The 25,854-nt window shown below is 37.5% G+C and overlaps 1 protein-coding gene across 4 annotated transcripts; it reads right to left on the reverse strand.

Annotated features, from left to right (window-relative positions):
* Positions 1-234: 234 nt before the first annotated feature.
* Positions 235-25,854, reverse strand: LOC128209674 (circularly permutated Ras protein 1-like). 4 transcript variants are annotated; one of them, XM_052913815.1, is made up of 18 exons: positions 25,777-25,854; positions 16,390-16,504; positions 15,869-16,054; positions 15,372-15,554; positions 14,996-15,221; positions 14,543-14,725; positions 13,509-13,692; positions 13,027-13,262; positions 9,240-9,324; positions 8,408-8,620; positions 7,290-7,476; positions 6,817-7,062; positions 6,432-6,548; positions 6,079-6,174; positions 5,457-5,548; positions 5,105-5,228; positions 2,822-2,986; positions 1,943-2,079 (listed from the first exon to the last, which is right to left on the reverse strand). In XM_052913815.1, the coding sequence occupies exons 2-17, from the start codon at positions 16,495-16,497 to the stop codon at positions 2,822-2,824; spliced, it is 2,631 nt and encodes an 876-aa protein (XP_052769775.1). In that variant the 5' UTR covers positions 16,498-16,504; positions 25,777-25,854; the 3' UTR covers positions 1,943-2,079. The 4 variants fall into 4 exon arrangements, with proteins under 4 accessions (XP_052769778.1, XP_052769775.1, XP_052769776.1 ...); XM_052913816.1 differs by lacking the exon at positions 7,290-7,476 and adding an exon at positions 7,525-7,711; XM_052913817.1 differs by having other exon boundaries at positions 1,944-2,079; positions 2,799-2,986.

Below are 25,854 nucleotides of genomic sequence, written 5' to 3' on the forward strand. Positions count from 1 at the left end.
GTAAAAATAAAAAAAAGTGAAAAATCATGGCATCTTTTCACAAAAGAAAACAGCCATTTTGCGAAATCCGTACCTCGCCAATAACTATATAACGAAATCAAGCATATTGGATGTACCTGAATGAAATGTTGGACATAAGGAGAAATGTTTCAAATATAATTATTACCTCTACTATATTTTTTACAATGTCTTTCTGAGCGGCCCTCGTAGTTGAAACGAAAACAGCGATTTGGATGTCTGTACAAAATTTATTCCAAGAATAATTATGATTTGAATATATTTACAAACAATGAAAAATCATCTATTTAAAAAAAACATAAGTAACATTGCTTTGATAACAAGTAACTGGTAGCAAAAAAGAGCGTGTAAAGTCATGAATAAATATCACATATACATTCCATCAGTGTATTTTGGCATTAATAAGTTCTCTTTTAAAAACCGTTACAAATGCAATACATGTGCCAAATAGTTAAATGTCGGTCACAACAATCCTCTACGGATATTAGCACATTACTGATAAAACGTATATTTATTAAATAATAATAGTTCATATAAAATATACGTTTTATGAATGAATGATAGGCGAAGAAATGTTCATATTTACAAAACGATCAAGCGTGTATCACAAACTGGCTGAAAAATGGAACTGCAAATGTTAAATATCTAGGTGAAATGGTTTTAAATGATTGGATGAGTCGAATTCATTTGCCATTTCTACGCACGTTTTATTCATAAGGGTATTCTTACTAAATGAGCCAGTTCTAAGGTACCCGAGGTACAATCAAGCTTGCTATTGTTTTGAGTAATCAGCAATAATGTTAAATGTTGGTGCCGGGTGAGCCCAAATAAGTTTGGTATCGTAAGGGAATTGCATTCTGATAAAAGGTTTGTAAAAAATAATGTTTATGAATCATATTATAAAGTTAATGCAGTTTTTTTGTTTATTAAATCACATTAAATTGTGAAATGGCCTGTTTTGTTATCTCCCAAGGCAAAAATGTCGTGTTTCCATAGCAATTTGTTACTGTTTGATTTTACACATTCTCATTCTGGTCATGAAACCCGTCCAAACCATACCATAAATATGGAGCCACCAGCCATACCATAAATATGGGGCCACCAGCCATACCATAAATATGGGGTCACCAGCCATACCATAAATATGGGGCCACCAGCCATACCATAAATATGGGGCCACCAGACATACCATACATATGGGGCCACCAGACATACCATACATATGGGGCCACCAGACATACCATACATATGGGGTCACCAGCCATACCATACTATGGGGCCACCAGACATACCATACATATGGGGCCACCAGACATCCTGAATTCACATAATTTGCAACCGGATACCTAAATAATAAACATCTGTTTAACACTAGTTAACATGATCAGTGTGCCTTTTTTACGATAGTACATACTTTAGAAAACATTCAACCTATAAATTCAGAATAAGTGTATAATATCTTTAAGCTTTAAGCTGCATGGTTTTACGAATGTGTGCTTTATGGGAAGTACATATATATGTATGGAGTATATACACCACCAACACTTATATATACATATAGTGAGGGGATTTAAAAACGTTGTAAAACACTAACAAAACAATGCCTGTCATGAAATCATATTAATACAGTTTGAGACATATATTATATGTTAGATAGAGCCATCATGACATCATCGGTCCTACATCGTCCGCGTGTAAAAAACAAAACTTGCAATCTTATCTCTCATTATAACATAATTAAAAACATGTGTATTCCAATGAGGCTGTAGATTATGGAAAGCGCCAAAACGCCATGCAAACATTGCATTCAAACGACCATTTCGCCAAAATTCACCAAAAAGGCCTATTTAAATAATGTGTCCATTATATGAGTACCAAGTGTACTTGCTATAGTATTTATGATTCGAAATGATAATATTGTTCTCTCTGAGCCTCGGTTGCAGTGTTCAGTGATGCGATCCTGTGTCGCGTGTGATTGCTGGTAGCCGCGGAGAAGTAGGAGCATGTAGACATCCTACTGCGTTGGTACACATGGGTCGCGCGGTCGGTAAGCACGTGGGACTAAAATTGGCAAAAAATAGTTCCATCAAATATTTGTAATGAGAAAACTGTACATTTCTAGCATTCGGAGTAGTTTATAATTGTAAAAATAAACAAACACATTTACTGCTTCATAATGCGGAAACAATTGCAGAATGAAATTAGTATATATTGGTATATATTAGTATAAGCGAGAAACGAATTTGCAAAGGACAACAGAATATAACCCATAAAGTCAATGGCATGATTTTAATTCCACAGCTGACAGAATGATAAGCAGATAAAAGAAGTAGGTAGTTTTATAATTGTTTATTATTATAGTCAAACCTGGTTGAAGGGCAAAATTTGGAGTGGCCCGATAAAGCAGGTGGTCCTTTAAAGCAAGTGGCCCTTCAGCCAGGTTTGACTGTTATCTATTTTTAACCAGTTATTTTGTATAAGTCCATGTTGATATTTATTACTGCATGTGACATAAGGGTAATGTTGCAGATAGATACAAGTATTCATGAGCCTTTGATCCAACGAGGAGCCAGTTTCACGAATGATCACGTTCTCCTCTAATGGATCAGTCTATAAGCTTTACAGTTAACGCCATATTCGGAGTTTTTAATAATAATATTTTGTTTGAGCAGCAAATGTTACGCAAATCATTGAAAAACAAAAATAGTGAGCTAAGCTAAATTCTGTTAAAAGGGACTTAAGAGGTTTCGACAAACTGGGACCTGGTGAGAGCGGGTTACCAGATTGTGTTGTCTGTATGTACCTAGCACATGTACTGGTCGTACTGCTCGGTCAGCATGTCGTCTGCTTTCCTGGACTTCACTTGCCTCATCTTACTGGAGGTGGCGCCGCCAAAGTATCTGTTGCTCGTCATCTTCATGTTGGCGGCGTACACATTGCTTCGTTGGTCCGACCGTCTACTCACGTCCTGATAGATACGTGGGTGCGTGAATACAAAAACACGTCAAGTCACAGCTAGCAATAGGGTGATTGGCTGCTCAACTTGACATACTGATTTTATGTTTTAATGTATTTCGGTGGATCATGCTAAACTGCTCTTAGAATTATTGGTTTTAGAGTTGTTTTCTTAAAATCTGAATAAGAGCTGTCACAGTTCGTGACGAATGCGCCCGAAGTGCCGTCTAGTTTAATAGACAGTTACATCCTGGATACGGAACACTGGAACACCGGAAGGACGACCGGACCTACAGACGGAAGGTGCGGGTTTTGGGGGCATACATATTTTTTAGATAATTATCAACGAAATCCAAAATGAGGCTCAATAATACTTGCTTTTTCAAGAAGGTATAGGTATGAGTGCAAACAAAGAGTAAGAATATAAGAAACGTTAAAGCGTAACAAAGCTTACTCAAATAGGAACAAGAGATGTTTGTCAAACATTATGCCCCCCCTGAGCGCCATGTTGTCAGGATTATATGGACAATTGAATGAAATATGCATGGACCGAAATGACAGCTGATTTGTCGCTGACATTGTATGCCGTTGAGGCAGTTTTAAGATTATGACCATTCAAAGTTTGAGGATTGAGTGTGTTATGACCGTGACCTTTGACTCTATCACCTCAAAATCCATAGTAGTCATCAGCTGGTCACCAAAAATCTAAATGTTAAGTTTGAGGGCCATGGGTGCAGGCATTGACAAGTTATCACACAGACAAGCATTTTTTGTTCAAGGTCACTGTAACCTTGACCTTTGACCCAATGACCCCTTAAATCATAAGGGGTCATCTACAGGTCAGACACAACTCCAAGTCAAGCTTGAGGGCTATAGGTGCAGGCATTGTCCAATTATCACTTGAAGCATTTTCGCATTCAAGGTCACTGTGAACCTGAAATCAATAAGGGTCATCTCCTGGTCAGGCCCAACTTACATGTCAAGTTTGATGATCATATATTCAGGCATTGTTGAGATATCACTGGGAGAAGATTTGTTGCGTTAAAGGTTACTGTAACCTTGACCCCCAAAGTCAAGAGGGATCATCTACTGGTCAGGCCCAACCTTCATGTCAAGTTTGATGACCATAGGTCCAGGAATTGTCGAGTTTGCTTTCAAGGTTACTGTGACCTTGACCTTTGACCCCTTAAATCAATAGGGGTCATCTACTGGTCAGGCCCAACCTCCAAGTCAAGTTTGAGGGCCATGGGTGCAGGCATTGTTGAGTTATCACATGGACAACCTTTTATCGTTCAAGGTCACTGTGACCTTGGCCTTTGGCCCGATGACCCCCAAAAACAATAGAGGTCATCTACTGGTCAGGCCCAACCTCCAAGTCAATTATGAGGGCCATGGGTGCAGGCATTGTTGAGTTATCACTCGGACAACCTTTTACCATTCAAGGTCACTGTGACCTTGATCTTTGACCCTATGAGCCCCATAAACAATAGGGGTCAGCTACTGGTCAGGCCCAACCTCCAAGTCAAGAACGAGGGCCAAGGGTGCAGGCATTCTCGAGTTATCACTTGGACATCCTTTTACCATTCAAGGTCAAGGTCACAGTGACCTTCACCTTTGGCCTGATGACCCCAAAAACAATAAGGGTCATCTACTGGCCAGGCCCAACTTCCATATCAAGTTTGATGGCCATAGGTCTAGGTATTGTTTAGTTATCACTCGGACAAGCTTTAAAATTATTTTACCATTAAAGGTCACTGTGACCTTGACCTTTGACCCGATGAGCCCTAAAATCAATAGGGGTCATCTACTGGTCAGGCTCAACCTCCATGTCAAGTTTGATGACCATACGTCCATGGATTGTTGAGTTATCACTCGGACAAGCTTTGGTCTACCGACGGACCGACCGACCGACCGACCGACATACCGACATGCCTGTGCAAAGCAATAAACCCCTCTTCTTCGAAGGGGGGGGGGGCATAATAGATACTGCAAATAAGTTAGTTTTGCAACCAGGGTAAATTCCCTCAGAAAGTGAAACGGTAAGCGGAATGTTTTTCCCTCGGATCTTTTTGCAACAGGCGACCAAAACTCTTGTTAAACAACGCTCACACTGCGCAACAAACAAACTTACATCCGACACGGTCGCTTTCCTTATCTCACTTCTGAGCCCGTCCGACTCTGTCTTAAAGGCCAGTCGCTCCTCCATCTGGGTGGGATTTTTCGCCCCTCGCTTCAACATCTTCTGTACGCTCCGCCTGCATAAATAAATCACATAGTTTATAAATACGATTCTTCTCAATTCTATTTTAGTCCAATCCCATCTCAACAGCGTTATTTTACTGGTAAGATGATGCATATCTTTGGTCATCGTAACTATGCATTTCTTTTGCAATCGTAACGATGAATATATTTGGTAATCATTACGATGAAATATCACCTATTGATTTTATATAATGAGATGTAACCAAGATGCCGGTACATACATGTGCTCCTGTGCCGTTTTCGCGTTGCCCTTGCTCGCCATGACCGCTGTCTTCTGGACGGCGGCGATGCCAACCACCGCTACGTTGACGCCCTGTAATCACGATATAGTTGGATTATCATATCTGTGGGATGGAATGTACACTGTGTTTAACTGGTATTAGGTGAAAATACCATTACTCATGAAATGAATGTTTAAGTAAAAGGTACTTTACTGTTTTTGAAGCAAATGTCCGAGCAATAAACAACCTTTACAACTGTACAATACCCTGAACTTGAAACTCTCTCCATCCAGATTTTAGGATTAATCCTGTATTTTATAACCCAGCAAACATATTTTATTAAAAACACGTATCTAGTATTAACATCTGGTTTACCATCGCTAGGGATCGGGAGTAAACTTCTAGAATCATTACAACACATTTGATCAGCGCAAACATATGTATTATAAATTAGCGAAGGGGAGATCAATGCGTTTCAATCATTAAATGGACATCGTGTGCCAATGGAGGTGTTCTTTCTATCCGCGGGCAAGTATTGAAAATACAGAAAAAGGGGTCGAATGACATAGCGTGCTGTGGTGCCTCTGTATGATATCATGACAAGCGTCTACGGCCAACTGACCTCCTCCATCTGTTTCCGGTCCTGGGTGACCTCGTGGGATTTACTGAGCACGCGCATACACCGCATCCCGCTCTTCAATGTGTAAGAGATTTGCACCTGCAAGACAAACAAGACGAGCATCTATTACAATTTAACCTTATTTGATGCACATGATAATATCTTGTAACCTATAAATCAAACACATTTCAAACGTTTTTGATTTTTTTGGCAATACAGGTATTTAATGTCTTAAAAAGGGCCAACTTGCGATATTTACTTGGCCGACCGGATAGAACAGAGTAAACAAACATTAGGTATGTGTCCCTATAGCACTGATATCAGGAAAATCCAACTGTCTTAGACCTGTACCGTACCTGGAATGGTATGGCTTTTTTCTTGGTTTTGTTTTTCGAGTCTTTGGGCTTGTATCGGAAAGTGAGGTCGGTCTCCTTGGCCGCATTTCCCACCTCCTTCACCAGCCGGTTACTCGCCTGAAAATGGGGATAATTAAGCACAAATAGTATCGAATAGATTAAATCAATCTTACACTCACAACTGTGGAGTGATACATGGTCTGTTACATCACAGCTAGATTGAAAATGCGTCCGTTTCTGTGTTGCGATAACGACAAAATAGTATCATGGTTTTTCAGTCCTTATATATTTTAAATGTCTTGCTGCTACGTCTTTCAAAACTCTAAAAGTACTTGCTTCCCAAATTCAGCAATATTGTATCAACTATTATATACATATGACCCACCTGTTGGTACCCAGGCTCATCAAATACGAGATCCGGGTGTAAAATGACGGTTACGTCAACAGCCGTCGCCACCGTGTAGTTCTGGGCAATCAGCCGCAGCTGGCGCATCATCTCCAGCGGGTTGAGCACGTTCACAGTCCCGCCGGAAGTGATGGCACACTCCTGCACGTTCCGCAGTCCCGTTTCCTGTCCGTCCACCGCCAGAATAGAAAGCCGCGTGTTGTTGCTTCGCGCAAACTCACCGATCTGTGATAAATACAAAACATGTACTTTAGTGTTATGTACATTGTACTCTTTATGATACAAATTGTATCATAAAGAGTATCATACAATACAATTCAGAAGACGATGTTTGCTACTAAAATCTCATTGTTTTATGTGATCGATTCTGTACGCAGTGCATAGATCTTTAGAGTGCAGCTGATAACGGCACTGCTCATATCCGCTATATACATGTAGCTAAGAAAGCGTACCCGTTTATAAAACTCGGCCGGATCATCTCCACCGAGAAGCCCGATACCCACATTTGGTTCACCGTCTGTACACAGGACGACCTCTGATTCTGGCAAACCTGATATGATACCTGCGCTGATTGCCAGGGCGGGCCCTAGGGCTGTGGACCCCTGTGTAGACAGGGCGTTGATCTTGACATCAATGCATCTAAAAGTAAAATTGACGACTGCGTTACCAAGTATGTAAAGGATTTACCTTTTTGTAAAAAAGTTCTCCGTTTGGTTCGTCGAGGTTTCCGACGCCCGTGTTCGGTTCGCCATCGGTACAGAGGACTACTTCCGACGTGGGGCAGCCGGCGATGATGCCTGCGCTAATCGCCAGGGCGGGGCCAAGCGCCGTGCATCCCTCAGTCCGAAGTCGGTCAATTTTAGTTTCAAGATTACTGAAGAAGGGAAATTTATTTGTACTGGTTCTATGTAAGAGTCTTTGAAAAGGGAAATGTCAGCACCGGACATACCGGACATTATTTTAGTTCCGCTATACAAGAATTGAAGGTTTCCCATGGCCATGATTGCGGGGCTCATTGTATTCGAAAGGATGATACCAAAATTTTGTCAAGACGTTGTCTCAACCGAGAAGTGAACAAAATAAAATAAACAGAAAAGTTGTTCAATTAATGTGTTCGATCATATATGGAGGAAATAAAAGATTGATCTATCAATACTCTATATAAACACGACTATTTCAAAAGGGAATTGTTTGATTGTTAAAAACTATTGAGTAATGGTTTCCTATGTAAAAGTGGATGCCTGATGACTCAAGAGAAATAATGTATCTTTTAAAAGGTTTCATGAGCAGAAAAAAATATGTAAAAATATTCTAAAAAAAATGTAAAAATCAAGCATTTTTCGCAGTGAACGTGTGTATTTTCGGTCTTTTATTTCGACTTTAGGATTCAGCAAGCACTACCCTTTCAAATAATACCAAATGCGAATGGGGTAACATGATATCTACATTGAACATTATCGCCAATGGCTGGGTTCAATCACAAGATACTTTGCCCATCAGATACCTTAAGTGTGTTTTCTTTGATTAAATAACCGTTATAATGACTTCACAAAATGAATCAGTGACTCACTCGAAAGTGGTTTCAAGACCGGAGACCTCCATTGTTGTTGCGTACTCGCGGCCGGCGGCGACCAGGCGGTCATAGTCATTGAGGATGACGGAATCGGAGAAAGACTTGGCAGGCCGGTCGTCATGGCAATCTCCCCACAGGTACACGGTGGAGCCGAATGTTACCAGGGCAACCTGCTTATTCGGATACTCGATCTTCAAGCGCTCCAGCTGCCTGTGGAAACGAAGGAACGTTAACTTTACATTCAGAGGCCGTATTAAAAAGCATGTTACTCAGAACTATTCTAATTGATTTAACTTCTATATTAACAATAAAGTGTTCACTTTTCAATTGTTGTGTTACAAATCTTTCATCATGGGTGTCCATGTTTTAATTGAAGACTAAACACTAAGCATAACATTTTCTACCACTAACCAATGGAAAAAAACCTTAAGGAAATTGTTGAAGTTAAGGGCATGGTACATGGTTTCTGTAATGCGGCCCCATGTCATGATTTCGCACCGATCGATGGAACTGATATAAAACCCATTTTTAATAAGGTGAAAGACTGGCATCAATTGATATAGAAAATAACAAAAAAAATCCAGTAACTAGTTTGTTTATGGTCATGCGGAAATAAAATAATTGCAAAATGGCAATGACGAGTTTATAAAAATAATCATATGTCAGCGTAAAATGAGTTCAGTTGGAACTGATTCAGTCAGTGTTATTTAACGCGTACATTGTTGGTTTTCTTCCTGATATCGGACACCGATGTTATTCATATTTGTAGATAGTATGGTTAAGGATTGGTTTGTTTGTTCTCTAACATAAATGCGAAAAAGTAAAGCACCTTCTAGCGGCGTCCTTGATGGCCTTAAGCCGGGATACTGAGTTGTCCGTGTGCTCTCGGCGGTCGCGGGCGTTCCTCCATTGGGCTGACAAATTTGAAATTTCATTATTTCGCATGGTAATTAATTGTTTAATATTTGACAGAATTGCTATAATCGTAATGGAAATTAAGTAAGCATAAACTGATTTGCATCTCAAATCACCTGTTCACATCTGTATGTAAACAGTATGAATACAACGTTACGACAATCTGTATGGGTTTTTTAAGAGTGTGCCTTGTTGAAAGAAATGTGATTTATTTGTTTTTCTTTCGACAGTGAAGCAGCGGAAGAAGGTTAATAAAATGCATGTGAATAAATTGTTGTTAACATGTAAACGCGCACTAGGAAGTGTTTCCCCAAATCACAACGAATTTGAACTGGTCGGAAACTAGGAAGCCAAAAAAAAATACACAAAACACTAAGCTGTTTAACACAAGAGTATTACATCATGCTTAAATCTATGCCCATCCAGTGCACGGATGCGAAACAGTGGCTCCAGCTCTTTTGTGTATAAAAAGGAGCCAATGACACTTCCGAGCTAGAGCAAAAGAACGGATATCATCGTAAAACGTAAATATGACTCGTTATTTTATCTAATATCACAATTATGAGGGCTTATTTGAGAAATCGGGGAATGCAGTGCCATATAAATATGTTTAATCTTCACACGTGTTTGGGTTATTTTGTAAACATATTGTTTATGGAGTTATAAAACCGATTCTCCAATCAAACACATCAATGTTTACAAACGAAAGTAGAACATTTTCACAAATTTTCAGCTGAATTTCACTCAAGAAGCTTATATTTAAGATAAAGCCAGTATTATCGAGTGCTTTTATTTTGTCGGGAATAAAAATGACCGCCTGATGACCGGAATAAGCATGTTTATACTCCTTTTCTGGGTTGAGCTGGAGCCAAAGCCAGGGAGCTGGAGCCAAAGCGTGGAGGCTGAGCCAATACGCTGTATGATAATGCCTGTTTTGATGAGAAATATCGGCAAATTCCGAACGCTAAATTCTTTATTAATAACGATTATTGCATAAAATGTGTGCTTTCGGCTCACTCTCGTGATGTGTTAAAACGCAATTATCGGTAAAATTATCGGTAAAAAAACGTGCATTATTCAGTAAATTCACGTGCCGTTAATTCCCGGCTTTTTTGTTTAACATAAGCTCTATCAGAGCCCGCATCATAACAATGGAGACTGAGCGACCTGGTTTCTTACCGAAAGTGGGTCAACGATGCAAATATTGCACTTAAACATATTTCAGCATATATAGCTGTATACAAACATTAAAGAAATAAAATAAACCACATATAACTTACATATTTCCTTCTGAAATATCTTTTTCTGGCAAGCTGATGTGTGTTTACTAGATAGTACTTTCTGCAGTTGTTTTGACTATTTGTTTGCTCTTAAAGCACTAAATTAAGTCTAAAACGTTTAACTCCTCCCAACTTTTGTCATTTCTGTTGATTTTATTCAGAACAAACGACTTATATGGACATGATTCAATTACTTCGTATGCAATGAACAAACTTAAGAGTTTTCAAATATATTTTTCTCTGTTAGATGCTGAAGATGCTGAACGTTTTGTCCAGAACATTTTAACAATTTTTCCCGGTTTAAATTAGTTGCCAAAACATATAAATTTTAAAGTAGGAATATATCGGTAATTATTCGATTACCCGATAGGTATTGTGTGTAAATAATCCAGGTAATCCAGTAAATTACTAAAAAAGAAAACACTTTTCAATCGACTGAACACTGAAAAAAATGGCGTTGAAACAAAAATGAAACTGTCGAGTTTTTTTGCAGCCCTATTCGAGCTTAATGTAAAACCTTTTCAGTGGCATCACTCGTGACGTCACACAAGTACATATTTTGAACTAACTGTTTCTGTTTTTTCGTGACATTAAACAGCTTTTCAACAAAAAAGTTACTCATGGTCTGTAATTTTATACAATTATGGTTAATACCATTTTTTGCGGTTGTTACCATCTGCAAAGGCCCTTCAAATGGTTTACAACCCTCGCGCTACTCGTCGGGCTGTAAACCATTTTGCGGGCCTTTGCAGATGGTAACGACCTCAAAAAGGTGTAATTACCCTATATTAATTAATAAAAAAATGTTAATATGTTATCGTAATAATAAAGCAAACATGTGTTGTGTTATATTATGACCAAAAAAGTTAAAAAAAAAGTTGTAAAAACGGTTTATCTGTGAGAGTGCAGCTTTAATATCGTGTGCTTACTTATGCTGTATAGACACCTTGCAGGTCCAGGAAACAATGAATATTGTAAGAATTCACACTACTTTTCTCTTTATCTAAGCCAAGCTCGAGTTTAATGTCGGTAAAAAGGGTACCTCATTTTTATATATAGCAAATATAAATCAAATGTACAGAAAAATAAGAAAATTAACACTTACACGTATTCAATCCGAATGGTGTACTAGCGGTCAGTTGATGTAATTTAGCACATAGTTTACCAGTTTTTCGTCTATCTAATCTTTGTTAAATGACACACTTTTCTTTCATCCACTACTATTCATTTATTTTGGAATCTGATTGGAGTTAGAAGACTGTTCAAGAAACAGTAACCATATAATTATACAGAAGTTGTGAAAGGATTATTTAGCTCCATCGGCATTTCTGAGATTGCAACGCCCATTATTTAAAAAAATACAACACGATCTTAATACTAGTTATAAAAAAATGCAACTATTCCAAATATGACCAGTTCAATGCATTATTATAATTATCAAAATCAGACATGAACTTGCTCCTGTATACATGAACAATCTAATTAGTGAATACCAGCCAATACGACTTCTGAGATCAGACCTCTGCTAAGCTACTGAACGTTCCACGTACAAAAACTAAAACATATGGTGAAAGGAGATTTGATAAATGTGCAGCCAATCTTTGGAACAGCCTGCCAGTAGAAATTAAACACATTGACTCCCTGACAGGTTTCAAAAAGGCTTTAAAAACTCACCTATTTAAATTGGCGTATCAGTGAAATGATGTGGAATTTTTAACCTTTTAATTCGCGTGTGCAGCGCTTAGAGACTTGTTTTATAATGCGCTATATAAATATTTACATTCATTCATTCATTCATTCATTCATTCATTCATTCATTCATTCATTCATTCATTCATTCATTCATTCATTCATTCATATACAGCGTATTGGCTCAGCCTCCACGCGTTGGCTCCAGCTCCCTGGCTTTGGCTCCAGCTCAACCCAGAAAAGGAGTATAAACATGCTTATTCCGGTAATCAGGCGGTCATTTTTATTCCCGACAAAATAAAAGCACTCGATAATACTGGCTTTATCTTAAATGTAAGCTTCTTGAGTGAAATTCAGCTGAAAAATGGTGAAAAAGTTCTACTTTCGTTTGTAAACATTGATGTGTTTGATGGGAGAATCGGTTTTATAACTCCATAAACAATATGTATACAAAATAACCCAAATACGTGTGAAGATTAAACATATTTATATGGCACTGCATTCCCGGATTTCTCAAATAAGCCCTCATAATTGTGATATTAGATAAAATAACGAGTCATACTTACGTTTTACGATGATATACGTTCTTTTGCTCTAACTCGGAAGTGTCATTGGCTCCTTTTTAAACAGATCCTAAAAGAGCCGGAGCCACTGTTTCGCAACCGTGCAGTGCGGAAACTTTAAACAGATGCTTGCCTTGAAACTATGGCATTTTATTTATCGGATACACACCTTGAAGTTCCGGAAGGCGGACCATGCAGCTCATGGAACCGCTAATGTCCATACAGTAGACCACCATCCCCTTACTCTCCGCCTTCTTTTCAGGGTTTGTCTCCCCTGTCGCCGCCTCCTCGGCCGGCGAATCCCCCTCCTCACGTGCCGGTACGAGCACGAAGTCGAAACTCTCCCCGCGCGGAACCTCGTCAGGGCTGATGTCCAAGTTCTCATTCTTATGATCGCAAAACTCACTGGAATGTTACATGTTTATTTACCATAAAGAGTTTATATGTGTTTAATTTCAGTAGGTATTCGTTTTACAAATGTTTTGAACCTATATTTCACGTATTTATCAAATTTATAAATCATATATAAACGGTTAGTGGACCGTAAATACAGCTTGCAAAATCTGATTCAGCAATATATATAAATAACAACATTAGTCAGCCACTATCATAACAGACATTTTAATCCTCAAAGCATTTCCAATATCTTACCAAACCCATGACGAATGGTCCGCACCCTCTGGTTTCTCTATAACGGAAATTGCGGATAGTATTGCGTCACATCCGGCGCAGTGGATGGGGTCGCCTGTGACGACACGCGGCTCTTCCTCCAATATATCCATCTTAAGCAAAAGCACGTTGGCGTCTGCCTTTCGCACCTTCTTCCGCTGCTTCACTGTCGAAAGAAAAACAAATAAATCACATCAAATCGTTCATAGAATTTTAAAACATAAAGTCATAACAATAAGAACAAGTTTCATCACTTAAAAATCAATGCTTATTTAATTTATTGGGTGCAAACCATTATTCATAATTTGTTAACAGTGACCCTGACCTTAACTCCTACCCCCTCGAAAGCAATCAAAAGCTTGCTCTTCACGTGAGCTACATACACTCCAAGTTGCACCACTTTCAATCAGTGCTTACTTATCTTATTGGAAAGAAACCATTTTAGTAAGTGACCTTGACCAAAGCCCCCAACACGCAATCCAAAGTTAGCTCCATACATAAGGTACCTTTATACCAAGTTTGTTCACTATCCATCAATCCTAGCTTAGGTTAATGGTCGGAAATCATTTATCTGTTTTAGAATTGGAACTCCACCCCCCCCCCCTCAAAATCAATCCAACTTAAGCACTTAACATAGCTACCTTCATACCAAGTTTCATCACTATTCATTAATCCTTACTAAGTTATTGGGTGGAAACCGTTTATCTATTTTTAGTAACAGTGACCTTGACCTTGGTCCCACCCCCATCAAAAGCAATTCCAAGCTAGCTCTATACAAAAGCTACCTACAAACCAAGTTTCAGCACTATCAATCAATCCTAACAATAATTATTGGACGAAAGTCTGATTAATAACACAAAATAGTTTACAGCGATGCTTTTATAAAATACATACCATTTAGCACGGTAAGTTTGTTATTTATTTGTGTGTATGTTGTACCAGTATTGCCCTTGGTTTATTTACTTATATAACCTCATTTACCAATTGAAACTACTCCATTTTAACCTATTCCTTACCGCCAGATGATCTGGACGGGCTCTCATCGTCTGAGTCGTAATCCAATGCCTCGTTAAGATCGGGCGCCGCCTGTTGGGCCATGGGCTCCCCGCTTGCACCTTTTCCACCGAAACCAAGGGCATTCTTGATGCTCCCAAAAAGTCCGCCAGAACTCTTGGGCCGGCCGGCAGATTTTCGCGATCCTGAGATAATAAACAAAAAAACATTGACGTAATGAAACAAAAGCTTACCACTAATTATTTAGTTTACGGTGGAAAAGACCAGTCCATATTTGTATTCATTTTCTTGTGTTATGTGACAGATGGCTTATGACGAAAGGAATATCTTCGCCATCCAATGTTTAAAAAAGAAAGCAAGCATTATCAAACTATACTTTCGGAACCTTTAATCCAAAAGTCAGAGCCAATCTAAATCTTAAGTTAAATTAAATAACAATCTATTGCTATAACTACCCCTTTTCTTCAATGAAAGACGAAAACCACCGGCTGCGCTTTTCTTGGGCCATTTCTTCTTCTTCTGTTTTGGTGCATTCTTCATGTCGTCGGGTATTCCAGAAATGCGCACATGCTTCCGATACGAGTCTTCTATTGTCGGGTCGTACGAGTCGACAAATTGGTTACTGACATAGCGGATCGTGACGCTTGACTTGCCAACACCACCCGACCCCAGGATTACCACCTGTAAACAAGCATGTATATTCACATTGTGAGCAGCCCAAAACAGTTTCAAAAGTTTTGTGGTTTAAGTATTTGTCCACACCAAATCCTAGGGCAGCAAAAGGGCGTGGCTGAAGAGAATAACATTGGCGCAAAGAAATTATAAGCATACCTTGTACTCCATACCATGCCTTGGCGTTTGTCTGATAACCGTCTCAAACGCCTTGATGATATTGTCGCCGGTCTTCGCGGAAGTCTCGATGAATGGGACGCCGAGTCTGGTGGCCAGGTCCGCCCCTTCCTGAGTAGTTATTTTCCTGTCCGCCTCGAGGTCAGTCTTATTTCCAATAAGAACCTGTACGAAATGTGTATACAAAGTCAGTTACCATTGATTATAAACATATCGTAACGTAAAAATCAATCGTGTCCAATTCCTTATCCAAGTGAATTTAAAATAAAACACTATCTGGCGCAACATTTCTACTCAGCGCCATAAAAAAAATAGGCGTGAGAGTGGTCTAGTGGTAGAGGTGTTAGCCTTTCACCTCTCCATACCAATCAACTTCTCTCACCACAATACAGCGAACAGAATCAGAGAAAATTAAAGTCAAGTTAAATAATAAGAACGTATCCTTCTCATTGGTCAGGTACACCAACAAGTGCACTAACCGCTGCCAGCTGTTCTGTGTCCTTGACGCGCTTGAGAAAGTCGTATAGCGCCTCGACCTGCTGGAAGGAGGTGGTGTCGGTGACGCTGTAAATGAGGAGAAAACAGTCGCCGGTACGTGTGTACTGGTCGCGGAGGGCCGAGTATTCCTCCTGGCCCGCAGTGTCTAAGATGTCCAGCAGACATGTCTGAAAGCGATTTCGTAAAGTGGAATGTACAAGATCGGAAGCCAATTAAGTTATTAAATATTTAAGTAATGCTACCTTTATCAAGTCTGATATTATCAAAAACGAAACCAATTATTTTTATTGTACCATTATGCAGTCACTGACTGTGTGTAATTTCATAAAAAGCTTACGCTTGTCTTGACGGCGGTCAAATATGAAAGTTTTAAGACTTATCCACATTTAATATGTTAAGGTATTAAAGTTCAATTAAACTACAGTAATAACAGACTAACTCATATTGATGTTTTTTCGAAGCAGTGTTCGTATTTATAGTATTTAAAGATGCTCATATTCACCTCGCCGTCGTCAGCTTCTGCCTCGGATTCCGACGACGCGTTCCCGTAGACTATTTCCTCGTCCTCGTCGCCGGAACTAAAGTACACGAATTTACTGCCGAGTTCCATGGTTTATCTAGAAAATTAGACAGTACATCTAAATGGTTGAAGTTGACATACTTGTTAATTTTATGCTCCCGGTATGGAAGGGCAGAAGGGCCGACAATCTAATCTGCTGTTGGTCATTCCGAAACCTGTCTTTTCATTTCCTATGTAAGACATACGTGCTATTATGCTCAACTGTTTGTTGTTTCATCTGATTTTGTCATTTACAAACGCATTTAAGAAAATTAATTTTCCTTGTATGACAGGCTATCATTGGTGTCGCTCAGGACCAGATGGCCCTGGAACGGCTTGTGGAAGAAGTTCATGAGGAAGTCAACGCCGACATTGCTGCCGGATGAACCATCGACGGAACGGAAATGTCGAGACAGATAGACTCTTACATGGTCTTTAATGGTATTCGTTTCATACAACTAAAGAGAAAACTACAGAGTCAAAACTTAAGATGCACTCTTACTCCGAACTAAGATTAACACAATTAATACACTTGTTTTAATATACATTTCATTACCTTCCATGAATTGGAGTAGTGTCAATCTCCTAGAAAGATTTAAAAAGTTTCGTCAACATTGTGATCTTATTTTTGCAGGACCATTGAGAGAAGAAAGCGAAGAAGTAAAAGTGACATATATGCTTTTATGGATAGGGGAAAAAGGTCGTGAAATCTTCAACACATTGACATTAACGGCAGAACAAAAAAAGAGTCTTAAGTATGTAGCTGACAGTTTCGTTGCTCACGTGCAGCCAAAATCGAACCCTGTCTTTTGCAGATACAAATTCAAAAATGAATCTCTGGCATCATGTATCAATAGATTTCGGGCTACTCAGATTCACATATGCTGTGAACAGCCAATGCTCAAATGGTATGACAAAGCAAAGTATTTTAAAGCAGTACCCTCAAGTGTTTAATGGAATAGGAAATATCCCTGGTGCATGCAAAATTCAGGTAAATCCTGATGCAAAGCCTGTTGTTCACCCGCCTCGTAAAATTCCTGTTGCATTGAAAGACAGATGCAAAACAAAATTAGTTCGATTGGAAAAACTAGATGTCATAGCTAAGGTCAACGAACTTACAAACTGCGTTAACTCCATCTGTCCATGGCTATTGTAGAAAAGTCTGGGAACAAATTAAGAATTTGTTTAGATCCACATGACTTAAACAAAGCAATTTTACGACCACACTATTCGACAAGGACACTGGACGAAGTATTGCCATTACTTAGTGGGGCGAAATATTTCACAAAACTTGACGCAAGATCAGGTAACTGGGCAATAAGCATTGATGAGGAATCGTCATATTTGACAACTTTCAATACAATATGGGGTAGATATAGGTATAAAAGACCACCTTATGGACTTAGACTAAGTGGGGACGTATTCATTCGCGCCATTGACGAAAGTTTAGAGGGTCTAAACGGCGTCTTTGTAATCGTTGACGACTTGTGTGTGTATGATCGCACACAAGAAGAACATGACCGAAATCTTAAGGCAGTTCTTGAGCGATGTGCACAGAAAGGCGTGATATTAAATGATAACAAAATGGAAGTTGGTATGTCTCATATCCAATACTTTGGCCATTTGATCACTTCTGATGGACTCAAACCAAGTCCAGACAAGATTGATGCTATAAGCAACATGCCCCCACCGACAAACAAAGCTGAAGTGCAAACGTTCTTAGGAATGGTTAATTATCTTTCACGATACGCACCAAAATTGTCAGATGTTACCAGTCCTTTAAGAGAGTTGCTTGAAACAAAAATGAGTTTTCATGGCAGAAACCACAAGAGGAGTCATTTAACAAGGTGAAAGAAATTATCACCAGACCAGGTCTTGTACTAGGTTACTACGACACAAAGAAACCTTTGATATTGCACACAAACAGTAGTCGAACAGGACTAGGCTCTACGTTGTTGCAAGAAGGTCAGCCTATAGCATATGTATTGAAATCATTGACATCAAGACAAAAGAATTATGCGATGATAGAGCTGGAATGCTTAGGTATATTATTTGGCCTCAAACGTCACCATGGCTGGGTTTATGGACGTAAGGTCATAGTTGAAACTGACCATATGCCGCTTATACCGATATTCAAGAAAAACTTGAATAATGCTCCAGCAAGGCTGCAACGCATGGTTTTACAAATGCAGCGTTATGACATTGAAGTCAAATATCGACCGGGCAAGGAAATACCTATTCCTGATACGTTATCAAGGAAATCTGTACCTGATACATGCCCAAATCTGATTGAAGACATTGACATACAGGTCAATATGGTTATGGCTAGTTTACCGATAGGTGATCGGAAAATGACAGAAATTAGGACAGAGACAGACAAAGACTCACAACTTGTACCATTGAAACAAGTTATTTTACAAGGGTGGCCTAACAACAGAAAGAATTGTAGGTCAGAAATAATTCACTACTGGAATCATAGAGATGAACTTACGGTAGTTGATGGAATCATTGTGAAGGGAAACAAAGTTGTTATACCAAGTTCTCTTAGAAAAACATGTTTAGACATTGTTCATGCAGGTCATTTTGGTATTGATAAGTGCTTAAAAACAGCACGAGATGTCATGTTTTGGCCTCGAATTTCAGAGGAAATTAAAAGATTAGTTTTGAGCTGTCCAATATGCTTAGAGCATAGAGACTCAAACGCAAAAGAACCATTGCAACCTCATGCTATCCCAGAATATCCATGGCAAATGGTAGCCACAGATCTGTTCTCAGTAGACACTCAAAATTATCTACTTGTTGTAGATTACTACTCACATTTCTTTGAGATAAAAGAATTGCCAAGCTTTAAAGGTAGTACGGTTATCAGAAATTGTGATACCTGATAATAGGCCATTCTCTAATGAGTGGGACTTGAACACAAAACAAGTTCCCCAAACCACCCATCAGGAAATGGCTTTACAGAAATTTATGTAAAAATATGCAAGAAAATCTTAATGAAAGCCAAAAGTATAAAGACAGATCCTTTGATTGCCATTAGAAAGTACAGGGGCCATGATTACGAACAGTCTCAAGTCCAAGTCTAGACTCAGACAATCATTTTTATAAAGGAACAAACATCATATGTATTCCATTTGCTTTAAAATAAATATGTAAATACTAGTAAAACTTTTAAATAGTAATATATTTCAGCAAATTTTACCATCAATGCTCTGATAGAAGGAAAATTACAATGGAATGAAGTTTTGCCATATTGAGTCTTGAGTCTGAACTCATACTTTAGACTGTTCGTATTCACTGCCCCAGATCCACTCCTCTCAATATTGGCTACTCCCCTGCAGAATTGTTAATGGGAAGGCAATTAAGGTCATTTTTGCCAACTCAGAAAATGAAACTACATCCTTACTAAATTACTCCACAGAAAGTTAGTTCTAAATTGGCAGAACATAAGGAGCAGGACAAAGTATTTTATGATAGAAATGCTAAATAATTGTTGGTTCTGAATGTAGGTGATTCAGCTAGAAATCAGGGCTCTAATAACCGTTGGCGTAAAGCTGTTGCGACTGAAGAGAAAAATGATCGCTCCTATGTTGTGAAAACGGAGGATGGTGCTTGTTATAGCCGTAACAGAAAACACCTTTTAAAAACAAATGAGCACTTTATTTCACAACCAGAGATTGACTTTCAGGGTAACAGCGAAAATGAAAATTCAGCACAAGCTGAAACCCCCCCTGTGACACCCTCGAACTTTGATAATCAAGATTTGTCACCACGTGAAAATGTTCACACGCCAAATTCTCCAACCAAGCCCGTGAATGAATCTGTCAAGCCAATGTATATCACAAGAAATGGCAGACAGGTTATACCCAGAGTGATTACTTCTATATGAACGTGTATTGTTTCAATTATAATCACATTCGTTTTGACAAACTGTTGTTTGTATGACATTTAGCAGGAAAATTGGCAATTAGTGTTTCTGATGAAAATTGTTATCATATTTATGTGTTGTTGAGTGAATGGAATTTTATTAACACTGTGAACTTTGCGGTTGATTAACAGAACAGACGTTTCTAGACAACAATATAAACTGATAAAAAAATAATGACACACGATCATTTGTTTTTATATATATAAATTTAAGAATTATTTAAATAAATTTAAAGAATGGAGATGTTCTGATATTTAATGTTTAGCTTAAGTAATACTCCGCCTCTAGAGTTTAAATTATACTGTTTTACTGCTAGGAACACAGTTGTCTTGCTGCGTTCTTGGTGTACATATGTAGATGAATAATGGGATTCAAAATTAAGTTGTATTGTTATTCCATAAACACCAAACATTAAAACAATATTTATTCATCTTTGAAAAGTTACTGAAAAATGTAAAGAGAATATTGTGTTGTTGTTTTTCAGTTATATTTTGTTGTTTTTCAGAAAAAAAAAATGCAATATCATATGTAATTGCAAGTGTTGTGTATTAGTTCAATCATAAATGTTTTATAATTTTATATTTCAAAGAAAATGTTAAACAAATATCTAGTTCCTTCCAACAACTGTAGTATTGCTGACTACTCAGACCAATAATCCTACTCCCAGCTGATATTAACAAAGTTTGAGATTACCCCTGCATTCAGAAATGTGTATTTTTTTTACGTGACCCGAAAGTTACGAGTCCGACCCGAAACTGTCAAATTTACAGCTTCCAGTTGCAGGCACTGATGCATCATTTCAACAAAGTAATATAAGTGTTTCATAACATCATCGTCAAGTTTAAGTATTTGTTTATCAATTTATGTAGTTTATTTTTCTATTGTTTCCTTTTCAACAGACATGCTTCGTTTATTTCTTTACTGATCCGGAACTGCCGAGCTCACTGTACCGAAAAGGATGAATACGTGTGGAAACCAATGGTTTTTATGAAGGATATCGAGATTAATTTGCAAGAAATTTGCCGAAAACAAGGTTTTTCTAGCTCATGAGACGATAGTGTAGATCGCAGTAAATCTTTTAGCACTCACCAATCAGTTAATATTTTTTCCGTATTTAGCTATTAAATACACGTTTACAATTTTGTTATCAGTAATTAATATTTTCCGTAAATGCAGGAAGAAGTTGAAGGTTTATCACTTTAAAGTGATGTTTGCCAGTTATACATGTGTTTGTATTGATTTTGAATAAGAGTATACCTTTGACTATATGAAATAACCGAGCCGTGGGACTCGTCATAAGTGAGATATGAGGTTGCAGACGCAACAATAAGTAACGCCCAGTCACGAAATAAAGTAAGGAAAAGTTTGCTCAAAATCCAGCCGTCTAATATATACGTTCCCTTTAAATACGTAGTTTTGGTTCATTATTCAGCATGAATGCAAATGATTTCGTTAATTATATCACTAGACGTCTTACTATTCAAATATAAGATAATACTACAGTAATAGGGCATATTAAAAAACTAACAGTATAGTCGATATAACATGATAGTAATATAATGTATACATACAAATGTACACTCCTGGTGAAATAATATTCCTTTCAATAATGTAAATTTAAATTATTCCCATAAGGCCACACCAAATTGATAACTTGTTCATCGGATTTTTTCCAAAAACAAATGGGGCGAGCGAGCGAAATAATAATAAAAATATTTGTTTTGCATTTTACAAAAAAGAGGAGCGAGCGAAGAGCGAACAAATATATAAAGTCATTAAACTCACTTTTGCTCATATTTTATTCACTTATTAACTGAACAATGATATTGTAAATAGTAAAAGGATAACACCCAGTGAAAGAATGATAACACTAAAAGATAATTCTTTACAAATATTAGTTTTGATATCAAACAAATGCTATTTGAGATCAAGCAAATGTATTTCTTTACACTATTTTATAAATGAGAGAACTTAAATCCTTTTTTCCATTTTTTAAACCTTTTTTAAAAGTTTTTTTTTTCAAAATACCCTATGCATGGCTAAGTTAAAGCCTGGACACAAACACCAATGGTCACAGCCACCTGCCTGCCCAATGGCATATCCTGATCTATTTTCTAGGTTTTCCACTTTTCCTTAGGAAAACTTGGTTAAAAATAATTCTCTATTAAAATAAATTGTCATATCTCATGCCATGGAAATGACTAGACAAGGTGACTTGAAAAATAACTCACAAAATGAATATAGGCATTTACAATCAAATATAAACTACAGCTTTCATTCTTGCATTCACTCAGACTACATGATTGGCCTTGGTGGCCATCTAAGTTCTGGAAGAGAATTTACAAAAAACCTACACTGTATTGTAAATTATTTCAACTGAAAATATGTCACAGAAAATTCCAGCCAGCGCCAGATTGATATTAGGCTTTTTCAGAATTTAATGCCTATCTTTTTTAAACTTGCGGATTTTCCTTATTTTTTTAGATATCTTGTTCAAATTTAGACAAGTAATTAAGAAAACATAAACATATATATAAAATCAAAAGACACTTTTACTTCTGTTGTACTGCAAATACTGATTGTGTCAATTTTCATATAAAGCAAAAAAAATATTTCAAGAAAATACAAGAATATGCAATATTATTTTTATAGAAAAAAAAACCAATCAGCATAAATATTTAACACTTGAATAATTTCCATATATAGTTTAAATATACACATGAACATCTAAAAAATCTACAAACATTTATTCGCAACACAAAGTGTGATTAATACCTTTTTCCAATCACACAGTCTTACACCATTTTTTTATCCTTTTTGACTAATAATTACAAAATATAAACAATCTGGCTTGTTTGATGTTTTTTGTGTGAATGGTAACACTCATGGGATTGCATGAAGCACATATGAATGTCAGTCAGATTAATTTTTAGCGTCATCCTACTGTCCACGAACATTGATTGGTGACCAAGGCCTCCTACCCAAGCATGCCGTCGTTGCCTCATGGGGACAGGAATTTCATGATCCGCTGCGTCGGAGGAATCTGAAATTTTAATAAGCAATATTATACATAAATGTTCATTGTAGTATAATGTAGTATGCATTACTGAAACAATTTGATGATAACACAAGAAAGGTGGTGCTCGTTTCTTGACCAAACTTTATTTTTCTATTACTTTACATGCATTGCATATGAATTAAATAAACACTATACTCAGATCTGTAGCAAAATAAAAACAAACATGCATAAATCATAAAATGTATATTGTATTTTTGAAGGAAACAAATAATACAAAAACTAAATTATATTTGCTATATTAACAGCAAAGAAGTTAAAATACACACTTGAAGTTTTTACCTGGACAGGTGTAGTAGGTATAGATGACAAATTGGAAACTGTCTTTTCACTGTAAGGTTCATTCGAATTCCCGTCAAACATGTCCGAACCAAATTCACTTTGGATAATCACTGTCATTCACGATAAAATTCAGCACTTCTTGTCCAGTATACTGGTTAGCGACCTCTTTTCGGCCAGAAATGGAGGTTTTTCCTATGTTACTTTTGACACAAGTTAGCTATAAAAATAAAACTTTACACTCAGACAGGTTGGCTCTTCTGACAATAAACTGTGTAATTTGTTTTTAAAAATAGCTAGGGATTCCGAATATTCCCACGTGCAAAGTACCCCTATAATTTAGCTAAAATAAGCACCCTACTGTACCAATTATTCGCCCACCCCATAGATTCACTGTTTTTACGATGTTTTTCATATATTTCTCTCTAAACTATATCTTAAAACATTTTTATTTTATTTGACGAGTCTAGCGACCGATTAAAACGACAATTGATCAATGTTAACTATTACATACTGTTTATAGATGTATGTTACAACACTTGGTAAGCCTTCTCTTTGCAAAAAAATTTAAAAAGCCACTGGGATTCCTTCTTGAAACATGACCTACATTATGTATGCATATTTATTGACTTTCGAAGAGGGACAACGCATGTCCGTACAAGAATGTAATGATTAATTCTAATTTGAGTTGCTTCCCTTCGACGTAACATTCGGCGATTACTTACTTAAGTGCAATGTATAAGGAAAATTAAAAAATCCTTACAGGGCCTCATGCAAATGGGCGCGCGCGTGATGACGTCATCCCCGTGCAACTTACAAGGTCAAAAGTGTAAACAATGTTTATTTGGGTCGAATTCCACATACTACTTACATTTGAACGCAGTTAACAGCTGATATCTGTCAAAAAGATGCCGCAATGAAACGCCAGACTGATTTGTGTAAAATATTTCGTTTTGACTGGTTTTAACCGGGTGGGCGAAAATGGTACGGGCGAATAATAGGTCGCTAACCAGTATATACGTTTACTTTTAGCGGGAGCCAAATTCAAACAAACACATTTGTCCAAAATTTAATCAAACTTTGCATTTAACTAAATGTTATGATTAAGGAAGAGCAAAGTTGTTGGGTTGTTTCCACTTCAGTTAAGGTGCCTACCACTGCATGTACTTGTCCTTGATTGTTTATTTCTGCTTCATGATATGAGAAAATCGTCCGAGTTTACTTTCAATTTCTATTTAGGATAAAAAGGTAATAAAATACGCCCAAAATGCACAATTTCGGACTACAAAGAGTTCAAATTTTCCACTGCCAACACTTTAATACAAATAAATTGCGGTTCTGAGGGAGGGGCCCAAGTCAAAAGATTACGCCCCCTCTAACATCAATTCCTAACCCTGTTATTAAATATATATTCAAAGATTTATAATAGTTCATAAATAGTGTACCAATTATTATATTACATTAATATAATAATAAACTTTGTGACAATGTTATTATTATATGCATAATGAACTGTTCACTTTATTGAAATTGCGCACGTAGCCTCAGATGAGGAGAGAAACGTTTTCATTTTTCGTCAAGACTCGATGTCGCACTGTCATTTAGAGCTGCATAATGTTTAGACACTGTCGCACACCCAAGTATACCAGGTATGTATTCATATGTCGGTTCGAAACATTTCAAACGGCTAATTAAACATGTGAAACGAATTTTCAATTTAAGTTCCTATACTTGCTTGTTTGCTAGGAAAAATATTGCAATTAAATAATGTCCTTTAAACAGCGCTGTATTTTGGGAGCGAAAAATGCGCTTCATCCCCCAACAATGATGTGGGTATCTCCTGTCAATAGTGCCAAACACTCTTCTATTTATACCATGGCAGCGATCAAGGTCGACGTGAATAGATCGATCGCCCACACAGAAAAACCACTATTAAGTTTAAACCTGCATTTAAAACTTATTTATGTGCATGCTTATATTGAACATACTGAAGAATAAAAATGTTAAATCGCATTTAACGAATAAACTTGTATTAACAAAATCTTACCCGAAATTCGCCTTACTTTCCTATCTCATGCGGTTTCCGTTTATGATAAATATTTAGAATTTGATCAAAACAACTCTG

This window comes from Mya arenaria, chromosome 11, assembly GCF_026914265.1.
Source record: "Mya arenaria isolate MELC-2E11 chromosome 11, ASM2691426v1".
NCBI lineage: Eukaryota > Metazoa > Mollusca > Bivalvia > Myida > Myidae > Mya > Mya arenaria.

What these genes read in the sequence shown, in the direction of transcription:
- LOC128209674 (XM_052913818.1), bottom strand. Translation starts at nt 16,497, where the DNA reads ATGGAACTCGGCAGTAAATTCGTGTACTTTAGTTCCGGCGACGAGGAC. An exon ending in ACACAGAACAGCTGGCAGCG is followed by an intron (nt 15,555 to 15,868) that starts GTTAGTGCACTT and finishes CATTTCGTACAG; the next exon opens with GTTCTTATTGGAAATAAGAC. An exon ending in ACCGGAAACAGATGGAGGAG is followed by an intron (nt 5,549 to 6,078) that starts GTCAGTTGGCCG and finishes TCGTGATTACAG; the next exon opens with GGCGTCAACGTAGCGGTGGT.